This window comes from Ranitomeya imitator, chromosome 9, assembly GCF_032444005.1.
Source record: "Ranitomeya imitator isolate aRanImi1 chromosome 9, aRanImi1.pri, whole genome shotgun sequence".
NCBI classification, from domain to species: domain Eukaryota; kingdom Metazoa; phylum Chordata; class Amphibia; order Anura; family Dendrobatidae; genus Ranitomeya; species Ranitomeya imitator.
Genome location: NC_091290.1, coordinates 49,826,115 through 49,840,032, shown reverse-complemented (window position 1 = coordinate 49,840,032; position 13,918 = coordinate 49,826,115). Strand labels below are relative to the sequence as shown.

At 43.8% G+C, this 13,918-nt stretch overlaps 1 protein-coding gene across 1 annotated transcript in view; it reads left to right on the top strand.

Moving 5' to 3' along the window:
* The window catches only part of LOC138648611 (mucin-5AC-like), a 94,409-nt gene that overhangs the window by 68,372 nt on the left and 12,119 nt on the right, over positions 1-13,918 (top strand). Inside the window, exons 18-25 of the mRNA XM_069738399.1 lie at positions 1,923-1,972; positions 3,095-3,195; positions 6,032-6,183; positions 9,231-9,369; positions 9,457-9,567; positions 9,945-10,124; positions 10,258-10,497; positions 11,129-11,285. Coding sequence (XP_069594500.1) covers positions 1,923-1,972; positions 3,095-3,195; positions 6,032-6,183; positions 9,231-9,369; positions 9,457-9,567; positions 9,945-10,124; positions 10,258-10,497; positions 11,129-11,285 — 1,130 coding nt within the window. The remainder of the gene's footprint in view (positions 1-1,922; positions 1,973-3,094; positions 3,196-6,031; positions 6,184-9,230; positions 9,370-9,456; positions 9,568-9,944; positions 10,125-10,257; positions 10,498-11,128; positions 11,286-13,918) is intronic.

Sequence of the window (13,918 nt, the reverse complement as noted above, 5' to 3'; positions counted from 1 at the left end):
TCATGATCCCAATGGCAGGGGATCACAAAAGGACAAGCACACAAAAAACAGAACAAGCTCTAGGGTGATGGAAACTGAGCTGACCGCGATCCTGAACCTAATTCACAACACTAGCAGTAGCCGAGGAACGTGCCTACGATGATTCTAGACGTCTCGCGCCAGCCGAAGGACTAGCTTCCCCTATTAGAAGAAACAAAGACCTCTCTTGCCTCCAGAGAAACACCCCACAGAAATAGCAGCCCCCCACATGTAATGACGGTGAAATGAGAGGAAAGCACATACGTAGTAATGAAAACAGATTCAGCAAAATGAGGCCCGCTAAAACTAGATAGCAGAGGATACAAAAGTGAACTGCGCGGTCAGCGAAAAACCCTACAAAAAAACCATCCTGAAATTACCTGAACTCATGTGCCAACTCATGGAACATGAGGAGTAATATCAGCCCACTAGAGCAACCAGCAACAAGGAATCAAATAACTGCAAGCTGGACTAAAACAAAAATAAAGCAAAACGTGGAACAGGAAAATCAAAAACTTAGCTTGTCCTGAAGATTACAGAAGCGGAAAGCAGAGGTAACAAGACACACTGATTACATTGATCGCCGGCGAGGAAATGACAAGAAAGCCAGGTTAAATAGGAAACTCCCATATCCTGATAGAACAGGTGGACACCAGAGACCGCAGAGAACACAAGTCACCCAGTACCATCTGTAACCACCAGAGGGAGCCCAAAAACAGAATCCACAACAGTTATGTACACATGTAAAAAAACAAAAGCTACCTTCACCCTTGCTTCCATGTTTCCTGAAATTACCACTTGGAAGCTACATTTTAACAATCAAAATGTCTTAAACATTAGGCTTCAAACATTATTTGTTAGTTACATCTTTAAAAAAAACAAACTTTAAGGGGTTATCCAAGAATATTTTTTTTTTGTACTATGAGCCTAGTAACTAACATGCAGGTAGTTAATACTTACCTGCCTGTTGTGCCTGGCACCAATCTCTGATGGCACAAAGCAATTACTGACCGCTCTTACAGACGACTCAGTGGCTTCTGCTGATGTCACTTTGACAGGGCAGCAGCTACTCTTATGCTCTGCTCTGTTGATGGGGTGTCACTGCTGACATTATGCTGACTGACAGCAAGCTCACTGTTACCTACCTGTTGGGAGCTTAGTGTCAATCAGCATGACGTCGGCATTCATGTCCTGTAGAACAGAGCAGCCTGGGAGAAGAAGAGCTGCTCTATTAATGTGCAGCAGCTGAATTGCCAGGTAACACCAGGTAAAACAGGCAGGTAGTTTACTCTGTTAGCTACAACCTACCTGTTAGTTTTTAGGTGCATATTGAAAAAAATGAAATCATTCTGGTCAACCCCTTTAAAGCGAGACTGACAATATGAAATGTCTGTGGAAAACAAGCACAGGTGCTAGATGCACCCTTGATAGGGCCAGAAGTTTAGTGCATCTACTCATTTACTTGTTTCTCATCTCCCTCGACCCTCTTCTTCTTTAACTGACAGCTCTGTCTTTAAAGGAACAAGAGAAGTGATGCAATGAAAAATAAGAAGGTGAGAAGGTCTTCTGAAATGTTTGGCGAATCCAAGGCTGCACCCATTGCCTGTGCTTGGTGCGAAAAGTTATCTGGCTTTAACAAACTTTCTTTAAGAACCTCTGTAAGGAGCTAATCTAGAATTAGAAAAAAGGTCAGCTTGTTGTACAGAAATAATAGCACCAAACCTGTTCATGGGCTGTATCTTAGATTTATCCCAATGAATAGGGTTGAGTTGTGGTAACAGGTACAACCCATGGACAAGTGTGGAGTTGTTTATGAAAAACTAAAGCAGTTCCCCTGTTTGTTATCACCCTACAATGCCCCATAGATGACTCCTTGCATGCTCATACATACATATATTTTTCAGCACCTGCTCTTCTGGAAAACTAGACTGTATTGGAAGAACAGAACAAACAGGTGTGTATTCACCATTTCCTAGAAGGTGAAAAACAAACAAAGGATTGAGTGCATGTCAAAGAGAGGACAATAGAACGTACTGTGTGTTCTTCCTTTGTTAAATATAAAAGCTGTTAAAGGAATCTTACACCAGAATAAAATGGTACACCAGAGGTGTTCTACTGAGTCAAAGAAAATGTACATTAGAGGTCTTCTACTGATTCAAAGAAAATGGTGCACCAGAGGTCTTCTACTAATTCAAAGAAAATGGTGCATTAGAGGTCTTCTACTGATTCAAAGACAATGGTGCACCAGAGGTCTTCTACTGATTCAAAGAAAATGATGCGTTAGAGGTCTTCTACTGATTCAAAGACAATGGTGCACCAGAGGTCTTCTACTGATTCAAAGAAAATGGTGCACCAGAGGTCTTCTACTGATTCAAAGAAAATGGTGCACCAGAGGTCTTCTACTAATTCAAAGAAAATGGTGCACCAGAGGTCTTCTACTGATTCAAAGAAAATGGTGCACCAGAGGTCTTCTACTGATTCAAACAGAATGGTGCATTACTTAGAGGTCTTCTACTGATTAAAAGAAAATGGTGCACCAGTGGTCTTCTACTGATTCAAAGAAAATGGTGCATTAGAGGTCTTCTACTGATTCAAAGAAAATGGTGCTTTAGAGGTCTTCTACTTATCCAAAGACAATGGTGCACCAGAGGTCTTCTACTGATTCAAAGAAAATGGTGCATTAGAGGTCTTCTACTGATTCAAAGAAAATGGTGCTTTACAGGTCTTCTACTTATCCAAAGACAATGGTGCACCAGAGGTCTTCTACTGATTCAAAGTAACCCCAACTTTGTGACAGCATCCCCAGCATCTGACATATGGCAGCACAGATTCTCAAGTCGTAGATACATAGGGAAAAAGTCTGAATATTGAGCCATTAGGGATGCAGGGTAGTCTACTTTTTTGCTAATCTGAGAGAAATCATTAATTTTCCTAAGAATGTCCTTGAAAGTTCACTTACATACTTGTTGGCCAATAATGTAATTTTAAATGATTTTTTTTATATTTATTGTTCTATTCTTACAATTATTTTGCCTGCTTTTCATAAACTAATTTTTATTTTTTATGTATTTTATAGTGTGTGCTGCTCCTAAAGTTTACTTTGACTGCACAAACAAGACAGCAGACACTAAGGGGGCAGAATGTCAGAAGAGTTGCCAGACTTTAGATATGCAGTGTGTAAGTTTTTTTTTAATTTTATTAGAAAATATTGCAAGTCCATTCAAGGTGTTGAGCAAAATTAAGATGCTGATGTCATATCCTTAAGATTGGTCAACACGCTTTAATTGGTGGGCACTATTGATGAGCGAGTGTGCTCGTTACTCGAGTTTTCCGAGCACTCTTGGGTGTTCTCCGAGTATCTTGGATGTGCTCGTAGATTATGTTTGTGTCTCTGCAGCTGCAATACCCACATGTATTCAGGCTGTCTAGCAGCTGCAAATCATGCAGCTGCGAAGACTCAAACATAATCTCTGAGCATGCTCAAAATACTCGGAGAACACCCAAGCATGCTCGGAAATCTCGAGTAACGAGCACACTCGCTCATCATTAGTGGGCACCAAAACCAATCAGCTGTTATCAAGTCCTGTGGCCACTAAAATGATGCACTGCATGAAGAAAAAGTATGGCAGCTTCTTACACTGAGTAGTGGCTGACTTGGGGTACTGCAGCTTAGTTCCCATTGAAGCGAATGGCAGCTCGGTTTCAGGACCCCCAAACGGCTACAACAATATGTAAGGAGCTACGATTCGGTGCTTCTTGTTAGACTCCCAGCAAGCTGATATTTTTGACCTGTCCTAAGGAAACTGCTCGATGAATCAGGGTCAAGATGTTGTCGCATATCAGAAATTTGAGAGGAAAGTGGCCAACCCCTTTACATTTATACCTGTATGATTTCAAATACAAGACTAATGTTAGTCAATAGTAGAGATGATTGGATCCAAACAAAGCAAATCGAGTTTGAGTCAAATTTCCTGAAATTCTTCTCTCATTCTACTCTCTTCTCCTTCTCACCTATCCAAGGCAATAGCAATAAACTATACAACATTTTAACAATGAAACAGATTAAATACATTATTGAGTGTGGCCAAAGAGTTTTATACACCATTCAATTGGACTACTTGAGATTTCCCGAGAAAAAATTTGCATACAGCTTGCTCTAGTCAATGGAGCTACTCACACTGGCGTCGTTTTATACAGCTGTGTCTTTATGCCCAATAAAAATTCCTAAAAACTCCTAAATATTAAGAATGCTGTGCTGGAAGTCATGTAATGTCCAGTTGTTCATTATTGGTATCGGTGGTTCCTCAAAAAAAACAAAAACTACATTCACATCATATTCATATTAGATCCTTGGTTTTATCTATTATATTGGAGAAAATACACCTAACAGTACAGATAAAGCAAAATAAGACAATCCAACGATATACTTTATAGTGGTGCCGTCTGCCTTCATTGTGGTTTAAGTGGGCTTTACTGTTGTCATTGCAGTGGAAATGTTGAAATTTACAGTAGTCTCATCGGCTTTTACTCTTGTCCTACTTGTATGCAATGATGTGAAACTGTGAAGTGGTTGTCATTTATGAACATTTGCTTTCCATCATTTTGCCTCTAGCAGTATTTGCAGTAGTCTTAGCTTGCTTGTTTTCATTCTTATAGGCAATGAAGTGAAGCTGTACATGGCATTGTTAAAGTTGTAAGTGGAGGCCATATGTAAAATGACTGTACTTTGTACAATAGTTGAAATTATTATTCTAGCCACTTATTTTGGCATTACCAAGGCGAATACAGTGATGTTACTCTTCACTGCTGTGCAGTGGTGTAACTAGGATCCGATGGGCGCTGGTAAAAAATTTGGACCTTGGCTTCCACCTCCATGTTGGTCAGATGTAAGGACCTTTGTAGCGCTCTAGATCCTATAAAGACAAGCAGTACATGTTCAGCCTCCAAGTAATGATGTCCCCATCCTGGCACCTTTCTCTAATATTGTCCCCCATCTGTAATAATGGACCCATTTCTGGAATAATGTCTCCCATCCTAGCCCTATCCTGTAATAATGTCCCTCATCTTGGATGCCTTCCTGGAATAATGTCCCCTATCTTAGGACTCTTCTTGTTATAGTGTCCCCCATCCTAGCCTCTTCTTGGTACTGGGCTCCTTCCTTATATAATGTCCCCAACCCTTGTATAATGCTCCCCCTCACTCAAGACAGTCACACCGATGTCAGCTACAAGCCTGTGATTGGCCATCAACATCTATTGCAGTGCAGGGAGCTGGGGGATCTCTACACTGAAATACACTACAGCTGAATGTGGGTCTTCGGTGTTGGTGGGCCTCCCTCTCCTATGGGCCTAGTTGCACCCTCTGTGGTCATGGTCATTATGCCCCTTCTGCTATGCTGCGGAAGTGTGAGTGCCACTACTGGTCTGACCTTCTTTTAAGTACTCCAGGTGTCACTACGGTTTTCAATAAGCTATACCCTCCGGAAGTGATAGAGTTGGAAACTACCATACTCTTCAGACAGGTCTATCTGAAATGGACTCGGTGACCTTGTTAGTTTGTTCCTTTAGCTTTCCCTTTCCAGATTGCTCAGCTTAGAGATAATACTGGGTGTCCTCAGAGTAGAAGTGTACAGCATTAAAGAAAGGAAACATGTCCAGCATAATTTTCCGTGGAAATGTTCCATCCTTGTTTGCACGCTTATCTTAGAGCAAACACAAGATGAAGCTTCAGAAGAACATTTCCATCTTCAAGACTCCTTCTCATATATCTGCTGTACGTTCATGGCCTTCTGATCAGTCATAGCTACTCCCAAATCTGTTTGTTTTGTACAGTGGACGCTAAACACCCATGACAGTTAGGCTTGAATGAGGTTCTTACCACCAGTGATTTGTAGTATTAGGACACATTTGTGCTGTGTCACGCAAACCGTAGGTTAATTAAAGTTCAGTTTTAGAACATTGAAGATAATTAGGAAACTAAGACTTTTACATTAATATCTCCATGGCTTTTACAGTACAGTACCCAGTGCTTATCTGGCTGTGTTTGTCCTGATGGCCTTATATCTGATGGGAGCGGATCGTGCGTGTCAGCGGAGCAGTGTCCATGTATACACAATAATGAAGTCTACACACCAGGCTCAAAAATAAAAATGCTCTGCAACAGCTGGTGAGTGCTTCAGCCTCAATGTATCATTGTTATTATTTATTGTTATAGCGCCATTTATTCCATGGCGCTTTACATGTGAGGAGGGGTATACATAATAAAAACAGGTACAATAATCTTGAACAATACAAGTCACAACTGGTACAGGAGGAGAGAGGACTCTGCCTGCGAGGGCTCACAATCTACAAGGGATGGGTGAGGATACAGTAGGTGAGGATAGAGCTGGTTGAGTAGCGGTTTGGTCAATCGGTGGTTACTGCAGGTTGTAGGCTTGTCGGAAGAGGTAGGTCTTCAGGTTCTTTTTGAAGGTTTCGATGGTAGGTGAGAGTCTGATGTGTTGTGGTAGAAGGTTCCAGAGTAGGGGTGATACGCGAGAGAAATCTTGTATACGATTGTGGGAAGAGGAGATAAGAGGGGAGTAGAGAAGGAGATCTTGTGAGGATCGGAGGTTGCGTGTAGGTAAGTACCGGGAGACGAGGTCACAGATGTATGGAGGAGACAGGTTATGGATGGCTTTGTATGTCGTGGTTAGGGTTTTGTAGTGGAGTCTCTGGGTAATGGGGAGCTAGTGAAGGGATTGACAGAGGGGAGAGGCCAGGGAATAGCAGGGGGACAGGTGGATTAGTCGGGCAGCAGAGTTTAGAATAGATTGGAGGGGTGCGAGAGTGTTCGAGGGGAGGCCACAGAGCAGGAGGTTGCAGTAGTCAAGGCGAGAGATGATGAGGGCATGGACTAGGGTTTTTGTTGTCATGCAAATTAATCTTTGTAATCAAATGTTATTGTCACATAAAATTGTTCCCTAACAATAAGCCAAGTTAAAGCATATGGATAAAATACAGGATAACTCTCCATTAGCCAAAGTGGTGAACCCCAGTAGCCGTGGCATATTTTTGCAAATTTACTTTTCCATTGCAGGAGAAATAATTACTTAAAGTGGTTGTCAATGATTACAGTATAGAACAAAGCTATTCTTCTATAGAAACTTTACTTTTAATCGTAAACTACCTTATTAGAGGAGTTGCTCAAACTTGGGCTTAAGTCTACAGTTACTCTATGTGACTGCAGACTTGAGAATTCTCACAGCCCACACAGTGCACACTCTCAGGATTCACCTGTGATGGCGCTGGAAGCGGGCGCTCTTGTGTGCAAATGTGGGAATTGCATACTTCCAGTTCCAGCCACAAACCTACTAGACTGTCTCCGGCCTCACTCACTTCACTTGTAGTGAGCGAGGCCAGGCATGTCTAGTCTGCATGTGACCACACGCCTCCTGAGGAAGCGACATTAACGCAAAACGTTTCACAGGATCTACAAACACTATGGGTGATTACTCTTGTAATTGATTGCACCCTATCCTAATACATTGCGTGCAGCATATTTTCATTGACATTTCATGATAGACATCGTATCACAGCTCCTCTGTTGGATTTTTTTCTATTATCATTATGCACATAGCAGTAACTGAAATTGAGAGTATCAGCTGACATAGATGTCTACTGTGAATTCTTGCTTGACAGATTATTTTTCCTGCTCTCACATTGTCACTTTTTTCTTTATTAATTCTCCAGCCTTTTTATTCACCTATAAATCAAACTATATTGTACCCATAAAAATCTAAGATTACTTATGTAGTTTTCTGCAATTTTGTGCAACATTAATAAAATCTTTACATTTTTTAGTATATCTTGACTCTGTTTCTCCTTGTCTTGAATATTGTTATGAGTCATTAACTGTATGCGTACATTAATATTTTGGAACTGGTATTTCTGTTTACACTGTTTTACATAGAATTAGTAAGTTCTGTTTTTGTTGCTTGTGCAAAATTGCCTGCAATTTTGCAATAATTGCAGAAGGGGTCCCCATTTAATTTTAGCTGTAAGGCACACCCTCTTTGTGTATGCCGTGAAAAGTAGAGAATCTGTAACCAGGTTTTTGCTACCACATCTGAGAGCGACATTTCACTGTTTTATCATCTGCAGATCTATCAGTTAACTGAATTTTTAGGTTTGTATAACTTCACCCACACCACTGATTAGAAGCTTTCTGCCTATGCACAGTGTACACAGAAAGCCGCTCATCGTTGGTGGGGGTGGGGCTATAGAGATTTCATGAATATGGAGGACTACCTGGCAACAGATTTACTAGTCATCTAGTGATAATCTCCTGCTGACAAAACAGTGATTTTATCAAAACTACAGCAAGCAGCCCAATAAGTGACACATTGCTGGATTCAGTGTATCGTCCCCTTCATTATACTGCTCTCAATTTAGGTGGCAAAAGCCTAGTGACAGATACCCTTTAAGAACATGTGTATATACCCGCTTATAACTCCAGGTGTTCAGGTTACTATCTAAAGGGCTTCCCTATTTGATTGATAGAAGTTTGGGGTGTAATGCAACTGTAAGGCAGTTGCATGTAACCGCCACCAGGGGACGCAGGTAAGGGGAAAAAGGTAGCACTCACCGTGTAGCACCACAGAGCAAAGCGCAGAGCGCCACTAGGAGGCGGCAGAGTAGTCAGACAGGCCGGTCAGCAACAAACAGGAAGACAAAGTACCAGAGGTCACAGAAATGCACGTGCTCCGAGACAAGCCAGGAGTCGGAACCAGACGGGAGCGCGGGATCCAAAACATGAGACAGAAGATGTAGTCGGGGTACAAGCCAGAGAGTCAACGACAGAAAGGAAACATAGTAACAGAGGCGGAAAGCAGGAGGCAACGTTCAAAATACAAACCAAGTCATACACTGTAGGAAACCATCAAACACACACTAAGTCAGGGACAGGGAACGCGTTAGGCACAAATACGGGTAGTCAGAGGCAGAAGGATCACTAGGGTATACGGGTCATCTGCACAAGCCAGAGACTGGAACTATCACTGACAAATGCTATAAGGAGTGGCACTAATAAATAGCCACCCACAAACCAAAGAGAGGCAGGAAAGGTTAATCCTCCATGACCAGGACGGGGAAGGAAAAGCAAGAAGCAAACCCTGACCTGGATCACGACGGGGTTTGTAAAATGTTATGACTACTTGTTATTTGTCCCTGCAGTACTTGTTTGAACAGAAACTGGGAATGCACTAGCGATGAATGTATGGGAACCTGCACTGTATACGGGGACGGTAATTACATCACATTTGACACTAAGAGATATGTCTTCAGCGGTGACTGCGAATACACCCTGGTTCAAGTGAGTGCTGGTTTTTACCGAACTACAAAACCTAATAGTCTCCATTCATAAAACGATACTTACAAATTATTTTTTTTGGATATCCAGGATTACTGTAGTGATGATTCCTCCAAAGGAACATTCCGGGTTAACACAGAAAATATTCCATGTGGATCCACAGGTACCACCTGCTCCAAAGCAATCAAGGTCTTCCTTGGCGTAAGTGAAGTTTTATACAATTAGGGCAGAGACAGACTGTGCGAGAATCGCATTGCACTGAATGGACTGTCCGGCTCCTCTCCTGACCTGAGCAAGACGGCGTGATGGATTACTATGCGACTGTCAAGCTCGGGTCAGGAGGATTACTATGCGGCTGTCAAGCTCGGGTCAGGAGGATTACTATGCGGCTGTCAAGCTCGGGTCAGGAGAGCCGACAGCCAGTACGTTGTTTTACAATGCGATTCTCACACGAGAAATACAGCAGTGTGTCTCTGCCCTTAAACCTGCAACATTTCGGAAAATGCATTTGATGCTCAAACAAAATGCAATGAAGGTAAATGTCTCTTGTAATGAATTACACTTTTTTGTTTCTTTAGAATTATCAGCTAATTCTAAGCGATGAGAAATTTGAGGTTGTAAAGCTTGATGTTGGAGTGTATGTCCCTTACAAGGTGCGGCAGATGGGCATCTACATGGTTATTGAAGCCCTCAATGGATTGGTTTTGGTATGGGACACAAAGACTACCATTTTTATCAAGCTAGAGCCAAGTTTTCAGGTACCTTAGAAGAATATTTGTAAAATGTAACAGCTCTTGTCTGTAGACAAATTGTCTCAACTATATTCAGTATATCTGTTTTTTAGTCTATTTAGTGGTTTGATATTAATTTATTTGGTATCTGTAACTACAGGGTCAAGTGTGCGGATTGTGTGGTAATTATGATGGAAATGCAGTCAATGATTTCACTACTAGAAGTCTTTCAGTAGTAGGAAATGTGGTTGAGTTTGGAAACAGCTGGAAGCTATCATCAAGTTGCCCAAATGCAATGACCCTCAAGGATCCTTGTTCCCTCAACCCTTACCGGAAATCATGGGCCCAAAGACAATGTAGTGTCATCACTAGCTCCACATTTGGTGCTTGTCACGCTCTGGTAAGACTTTCTGAAATATGTATTTTTTTATGAAAAATTAAATTAATAGTTTTAACTGAAACTGTAATCATTCGGTAAGTGTCTTTAAAGCAGTGTTCCCCAACTCCAGTCCTTTAGAGCCATCCACAGATCGTATTTTCAGGATTTCCTTTGTATTGCCCAGGAGATGAAATTATTGCCTGTGGAATACTAAGGAAATCCTGCAAACATGATGCGTTGGTGGCGCTTAACAATTGTTGTTGGAGAACCTTCTTTAGACCTCCTTCACACGTCCTTTAAAAACTGGTAAAACCATACTGGTGAGATCTGTGGTCAGTGTCCATGTGACGTCCATGTGACATCCGTGTGAAAAACCTGACATGTGCGCACCACCATTGAATAATATGTGTGTCACCTATTTGTGGTCCTTAAAAAAATGGACCAGATCCGCACATAAAAAATAGATGTGTGAAGAAGGCCTTAGAGTCTACTGGGTAAGCTATGAATCAATGTGCTTGGCTCCTTCTCTTAAAACGTGATACCCATCGATCAGACTGGATGGTCAACATGACAGGTTCCCTTACAACAGGAAAAAATATCTGACGTTCACAAAGCTGAACACTGACCTACACGGATTTTTATTTTTATTTAGGTGGATCCCCTAAAGTATTATGATGCATGTGTCAGCGATGCTTGTGCCTGTGACACTGGCGGAGATTGTGAGTGCTTCTGTACCGCGGTGGCATCATACGCCCAAGCCTGTAGTGAAGCCGGAACTTGCGTCAGCTGGAGAACCCCAACAATGTGCCGTGAGTTGGACCTTACCCTATGCTGCTTCCCATGTAGAAAAAAAGGATTCAACTTTTATTCAGAATTTGGAGTGGTTGTCTTAATGCAACAACCCCTCTTTATTAGCACTATTTTGGCTTATACTCATTACTAGCTATTGAACCCGTTCTACGCCCGGGTGGCGAGCATTTATATTGGTATATGGTCTCCATCCTGGTATGTGCTGCTCCATCCTGCGCCCCCATCCTGTCATGTGCTGCTCCCATCCTGCGCCCCCGTTCTGTCATGTGCTGCTCCCATCCTGCGCCTCCATTCTGTCATTTGCTGCTCCCATCCTGTCATTTGCTGCTCCCATCCTGCGCCCGTTCTGTCATTTGCTGCTCCCATCCTGCGTCCCCGTTCTGTCATTTGCTGCTGCCATCCTGCGCCCGTTCTGTCATGTGCTGCTGCCATCCTGCGCCCGTTCTGTCATGTGCTGCTGCCATCCTGCGCCCGTTCTGTCATGTGCTGCTGCCATCCTGCGCCCGTTCTGTCATGTGCTGCTGCCATCCTGCGCCCGTTCTGTCATGTGCTGCTGCCATCCTGCGCCCGTTCTGTCATGTGCTGCTGCCATCCTGCGCCCGTTCTGTCATGTGCTGCTGCCATCCTGCGCCCGTTCTGTCATGTGCTGCTGCCATCCTGCGCCCGTTCTGTCATGTGCTGCTCCCATCCTGCGCCCGTTCTGTCATGTGCTGCTGCCATCCTGCGCCCGTTCTGTCATGTGCTGCTGCCATCCTGCGCCCGTTCTGTCATGTGCTGCTGCCATCCTTCGCCCGTTCTGTCATGTGCTGCTGCCATCCTGCGCCCGTTCTGTCATGTGCTGCTGCCATCCTGCGCCCGTTCTGTCATGTGCTGCGGCCATCCTGCGCCCGTTCTGTCATGTGCTGCGGCCATCCTGCGCCCGTTCTGTCATGTGTTGCGGCCATCCTGCGCCCGTTCTGTCATGTGCTGCTGCCATCCTGCGCCCGTTCTGTCATGTGCTGCGGCCATCCTGCGCCCGTTCTGACATGTGCTGCTGCCATCCTGCGCCCGTCCTGTCATGTGCTGCTGCCATCCTGCGCCCGTTCTGTCATGTGCTGCTGCCATCCTGCGCCCGTTCTGTCATGTGCTGCTGCCATCCTGCGCCCGTTCTGTCATGTGCTGCTGCCATCCTGCGCCCGTTCTGTCATGTGCTGCTGCCATCCTGCGCCCGTTCTGTCATGTGCTGCTCCCATCCTGCGCCACCATTGTATTATATGCCCCCCGCTCCAGTGTGTATGCCCCCGAATGCTGCTGCCATATAAAAAAAAAAATAAATACCATACTCACCTATCGTCCGGCTCCACTGCAGGTATGTCTTCAAGAAAATGGCGCCGGAAAGCGGGGACTGCGCAGGCGCCGATTCCGGCAGCAGGAATCGGCGCCTGCGCAGTCCGCGCCCTCTGGAGCCGGGAGCAGAGGAGTCGGGAGACGGAGCCGCAAGCAGCGCTGGAACCGGGAAAGGTGAGTATACTTACCCTCCCTCCTGGCGGTCCCTGACTCTCCGGTGGAGATGGCGGTATGCGTTCAGTGCTTACGCATACCGCGATCTCCCGGGAGCGTCGCTCTGTGAGGCCCAGACTGCGCCGGCGCTTGCGCTTGCGCAGTCTATAGAGGCTTCGGACAGAGTGACGCTCCCAGCGTTATATTATAGATACCAGGGGTCCCATCCTCATATTCGCCTCTATTTGCCAGAACAGGGTATTGATAACAAAGGGAAGCTTTCACTCTAGTAGGCCATGTCCAACCACATATTGGAAAGTAGCAGCTTCCACAGCAATATAAGCTGGCTTCATTAGTCAACATAAGCTGATCAGCTGATCACTAGGTGGATTTCATTTGAAAAAAAAAACCAATAACAATTAAAACATTAATAATTAAAAGAAAACACAATTAAGTGGTTTAGGTAGTTTCAAAATGTGTCCCAACCCTTGTCTTAACGCCTAAAATTTTTTAAGTTCCATCTAGCCTTACCCTCTCAACAAGTGCAGTTCTTAAAAGGAATCTGTCAGCAGGTTTTTGTTATGTAATCTGAAGACATCAGGGGATTGGGGCCGAATCACAGAATTCAACGATATGTCACTTATCAAGCTGTCTTCTGTTGTTTACTTATAATAAAGGTTTTCTCACTATGAGATTATCATTGCCAGGTTTGATTTTTATGTGACTACAAAGTCAACTGCGCCCCCTCCTGTGATAAGCACATTATTATCAATATACTTTGTACACATAAAGCCTGGTGTGGGCGGGGGAAGCTTTGTCAGCTCTGCTTTACATTTGAAAACCCTGTCTCATTGTCAGGAGATGGATATACTGCCCATGTTCCCCCTTGAAGACATGCGTATTGTTGTAATATGTTATGCATATTGGGACATGTGTTATCAGTGACAGTGTTTTATTTTGCTCAAGTGTAGGGATGGTTAAGGTTAATGATTTGGACTAGCCCAGAGTAGGAGGGGATAAAGTGAAAAGACAGAGACAGTTTCCTGTCAGGAAGTCAGATAGGGCCCAGCCTGTAACAGAAGCAGACCTATGGTCTGACAAGTGAGCAGAGTCATATGATGTGGGTGTCTTGAAGTGAGCAGAGACTGAAGGA